The sequence below is a fragment of the Alligator mississippiensis genome, chromosome 3, assembly GCF_030867095.1.
Source record: "Alligator mississippiensis isolate rAllMis1 chromosome 3, rAllMis1, whole genome shotgun sequence".
Classification (NCBI taxonomy): domain Eukaryota; kingdom Metazoa; phylum Chordata; order Crocodylia; family Alligatoridae; genus Alligator; species Alligator mississippiensis.
Genome location: NC_081826.1, coordinates 77,330,905 through 77,335,511, shown reverse-complemented (window position 1 = coordinate 77,335,511; position 4,607 = coordinate 77,330,905). Strand labels below are relative to the sequence as shown.

The 4,607-nt window shown below is 42.8% G+C and overlaps 1 protein-coding gene across 1 annotated transcript; it reads left to right on the top strand.

The window, feature by feature from the left end:
- Positions 1 to 623: 623 nt before the first annotated feature.
- PPDPFL (pancreatic progenitor cell differentiation and proliferation factor like) lies at positions 624 to 4,284 on the top strand. The gene is made up of 5 exons (XM_006274846.4): positions 624 to 726; positions 981 to 1,077; positions 1,972 to 2,064; positions 2,159 to 2,258; positions 2,652 to 4,284. Exons 2-5 carry the CDS (start codon positions 1,023 to 1,025, stop codon positions 2,662 to 2,664), a joined length of 261 nt encoding a protein of 86 aa, XP_006274908.1. The 5' UTR covers positions 624 to 726; positions 981 to 1,022; the 3' UTR covers positions 2,665 to 4,284.
- Positions 4,285 to 4,607: the final 323 nt, after the last annotated feature.

Here is a 4,607-nt window from a genome sequence, read left to right as displayed (position 1 = left end):
GCTGCTTCTGGTGCCAGCGTTCTCAAGGGGGTCACCAGCACTCTCGCGTGCCCCCCCCCCCCCCCCCCCCCAGGAGCGGTGGCTGTCAGGCTGCACCAGTGCTCTCTGGGGGTGCACGAGCACCCCTTATGCAGTACCACTGCCTATGTCCTTAGAGCAACACGGCTACAACCTACACCCCGCTGGTATTCTTGCGAAACTTTTCCAGTAAGCTAGTAGTGTCATTTCTCAACCTCTCCAGACAAAAGCGAGACAGAAGGGATCTGGGTACACTCAGTACGGAACAGCTTCTTCTATCCAGTCCCGGTATTCGGCCGTGAGGCTGCCTGCGAGCTCCACTCTGGGCAAAAGAGCTTGGGGAAACTCCCAGGGCTGGAGGGGAGGAAGGAGGAGGGTGGGAGCGGGGAGTCCAGTCAGTCCCTGACCCTGGAGGACAGCGTGTCCCGCCAAAGTCCGGCGGGAAGCGGCGGGAGGGGGCGCTTCCCAGAGCCGAGCGCCCGCCGGGCAGCCGGGAGGCGCGTGCACATGCCTCAGCCCTCGTCGTCGGCGCCGGGGACCTGACCCCGAGCCGGGCTGGGCCGAGGGCAGGAGGCGGCCGGCGGTAGGGAGGAGCCCGCGGCTCAGGTGTCAGCCCCCGCCCCGGGGCTCGGCTATATCTCGCCGCCGCGGCGGGCAGCCCCGCACCTGCCGGCGTCGCTCGCCGCCCCGGCCCCTCCAGCGCCGCAGGTTGGCCGAGCTCCGTGGCGGGGGCGGGGGCGCACGCTGCACGGCCCGGGCCTCCCCGCCGCTTTGCCAGCTACGGATGATCCCTGAGAAAACGGCCGTGCTGTTTGCTGAAGTTGTGTGTGTGTGTTTGTTTGCATGTCTGTGTGCGTATGTATGTGTGCATATGTGTGTGTGCGCGTTTTGGGGGCTGAGGAGGGGCGGAGAGTCTTTTACCCATCTCTTACCAATTTCTTTTTGTTTCCTCCCTCCCGCAGCTGGTTCTCCTGGCAGCCTCGCCTTGTGCCCGCGCCACAGCCATGGCATCCGTGCCCTCCGCCGGCTGCCTCATGGCCAAAAACCAGTACTACAGAAGTAAGCGCTGCCTTTGCCACAGCTCCCAGGGTAGCGGGTAGTTCATATTTGAGGGGGAGGTGGACTTAGCGTCAGAGAAGCATCGAAAAGTAGGGCTGGGGGGACCTCTGCTTTGAGACAGCTTTCCAGGGGTGAGCATTCACAGTCACTCCGGACCAGGGAATGTCTTAAAATTAGCTTAGGAAGTGGTGAGGTCCATTCCCAGTTAATTGGAGATACGGAGCAAGATCATAAGCTTTCTGCTTTATGACAATTCCCCATCTTTCTCCTGTGGGATTTCTTTTCTTTTTTTCCATTAAGGAGTTCAGGTGCCTCCGCTATTCATCCATTTCTTCTTCCTCCTGGAAGGATTTTGTCTTGTTATTAGGAGTGTATAATTTCTCTTTGTCCCTGATAAACTTTACAAAGTGTTTCTGGTACATAAAGCACTGGACTTAAAGGTCGAGTGATTTGTCTCTTGTCTGCCCTGGACTTATTATATGGCTGTGGGCAGGTCATGTAAGGACTCTGTGCCTGGTTTAGGATATCAGAGTTCATTATTTAAGACGTCAGGCCTCTGTTCTGATAGCGTTGCGTGCTCTGATACATTTAGCACACTGGACTTCCATTGGCTTTTGGGAAAGTTACCCAAGCAAATTACATAGCAATGTGTGGTTTCAAGGGAGGAATCAATTGTAGATTATCTCATGAAAGAGTTATCCTACTGTTACACCAATATTACTAGTGATAAAGGTAGTAGGTATAATAATAACAAAATATGGTTTCTATTTAAGAAAACTTTTATCTAGATGTTTTCTATGAGGTGTTAGTCAAAAAGGACTTCAATGGATATTTAGCATGGAATTTTTTAACACAGTTAAACATCAGAGTTTTGCTTTTGTACTCCATACACAGCTCGGCTGAATTCAGAATCCAGTGTTTCATCAAGCAGTTCGTCCTGTTGTTCTGACCCTGTGAACTTCTCAGACCAAGATAAAGTTCTTCATGGTATTACCTCATCCCCTAAAACAAACTTTTTTATATATATAGTTTTGACATTTCGTTATTCAGTCAATCCCTAATGGTGCATTTCCTTTTCTAGGGTTACCTGAATTATTTGATAAATGTTGGTGGATAAAAAACTTCTTCCCCTGTGAGCCAGCTCCTCCAAATGTGGGCAGAAAAACATTATCAGCCAGCAGGTGAGACTTGCTTCTTGCATGGTGGATATAAATTGTGGGTTTTACTTTTCTGCTTTACTTCAATACTAGCAAATACTAAATATTACCAACTACTAACAACACTTAAAACATTGTCAAGATACAATATCTTGATTTAAGGAAAAATGTAATGAAAGCGCATGGCTGAGGACTGTATATTCCCAATGGTTTCTTCATATAGAAATTTGCAGCAAGCCGTGAATAGTGGCCAGAATTTTTGTGAATGCTTTTAGTGATAAAACAATATTGTATTTAATGCTATGCTTGTAAGATAAATGCCAGTTGAGTTGACATAGGTAGATTTATTTTTAAAGTTTTTGTTTCTTCTTAACATAATCATCACTATGTTCATAATTTGTCTTTGTCTTTTTACAGTGCTAACAGTTGATTGTGACTGCAAGCTGACTTTACCTGCAGTGATATTGCATACACAGACTCATTTTTCTAAAGGCTCAGGGTCTTCCAGATGTCTGCATTCAGCTGTTCGAAGAAAATAAACTGCTTGAAACTACTTTTACAAGAGGAAAAGTACAATTACAGAAAGATTTTTCCAATAGCTTAAATGGTTTTGCTTAAGGCAGGAGTTATTTGTATCTACCCTGTCTGCTACAGCATTGTTAGTGTTTGAGAAGCACCTTGTATGTTTTCAAATGGAAGATAACTGGATATGATATCCTAATGATTTGCTCAGATTATTGGAAGAAGTGACAGAACAAGTAAGAGGTGACTAAAACCAGAAAACTTTGTGTTGCAGATAACTATGCAGCCAGCTATCTTGTTTTGTAGGTTTAAAGTTTAATAGATCAATTGTGTGGACATCAAATTGATGCAAGCTAGGTTAAAACGAATGGATTCCTTCATATACTACATCTGATGTGTTTCCAAGAGCCAGATATAGCAGTTACATATAACGTGGAGCAAAGCTTACAAAGCAGTTGTGTTAATAGCTTTACTTGTAAAAAGTCCCATTTAACAAAGTCACCTTATACAACAGTCACTAGATCTATCCTTTTGTGCTGTTTGGTGGATTTTGAGCTCATCTGTGAAGGTGCAGTTCTCATGCCACATCTCTGTACTGTGGTTATGAAGGCCTGCCAAAATATGTAAACTTCATAGGCTGATATTTTATAAGTATGAGGGCAGCCATGTTTCATTTCATTTATACTCTTAGCTAGTCTGCTATAGATTAAAGAGACACTTGTTTGCTCATGACTAGTTTTTCCAAAGATTCATGGCTGCCTGTCAACTGCACAGCAGATTGAACACCTTGTATAGCCACAATTCTGATATTAACCAATTTTTGTGCTCATACAATAATAATACCTTTACACTTATATTTCTCATTTAGTATTTTTCATTTATATTTTGTTTCTCTTTTTAGAAGCTCCCAAGCTGCTTAAAACTATATTAATAATAATCGTTTCACTTCCTGTGGTGTGCAGTCTAGCAGCAGTACAAATTATACAGCAGTACAACCCAGCATTGTAGTTTTTGGTAGAAGTGACAGTTGAAAGCCCTTAGATGGAAAAGAAAGTTAAAAGTATTTGGCTCGCTGCTTCATTTCATGTTTTAGGACTGTTTTATTGAACTTATGAGGTACCAAGTCTATTTGCTTACTCAATATATCCGACACATTTAATCCAGAAAGTGAGTAAGTACCAATATATCCTTTTAATATAAAATGTTTTAAAATTGTGTGTTCTATATTACAGTAACAGTGCCATACATGTGCATAATGATTTAGATTAAAAAAAAAAAGAGTTCCAGCCTCAGAAAGCTTACAATGTATGTCAAGATAAATGCAAGGAGGGTGAGAAGAATGCAAAGACAACTGTGAAAATACTGTGTTAGAACTCTGTAACTGTCTTTGTATAGTTTATACCTCTTTTTTGTTTAAAATTAATGTAAGTCTTGATCTTAGAATTGTCTTTATTTAAGTATATGGAATGAGCTACTCTATTTTTATACTCAGAAGGTTTTGTATGAATAAATGTTTCATTATTCCATAGTTTTGAGACTATTTCTTTTCTAATGGTACTGTTCACAAGAACTTCTGGGGAAAATGAACGAAAGTTGAGGCCATCACTTTTTCTGTTATGGCTGTTTAAACACTTGAAAAGGAGAGGAAAAATTTGAACTAAAAGGAAAAGCCAGGAAATATTTTCTTTAATGTGTCGATGAATGTATAGTAGTTAAAAAATATGGATCTATAACTTCAAGTTTCACAGGCCTCTCTTTCTTTTCACAGATATGTAGAATAAATAGAAGGGGGAAAAAGTGGCCTTTCACTCCTGTTCTGACAATAGAAGTCCCCAACATAATTCAGGACTA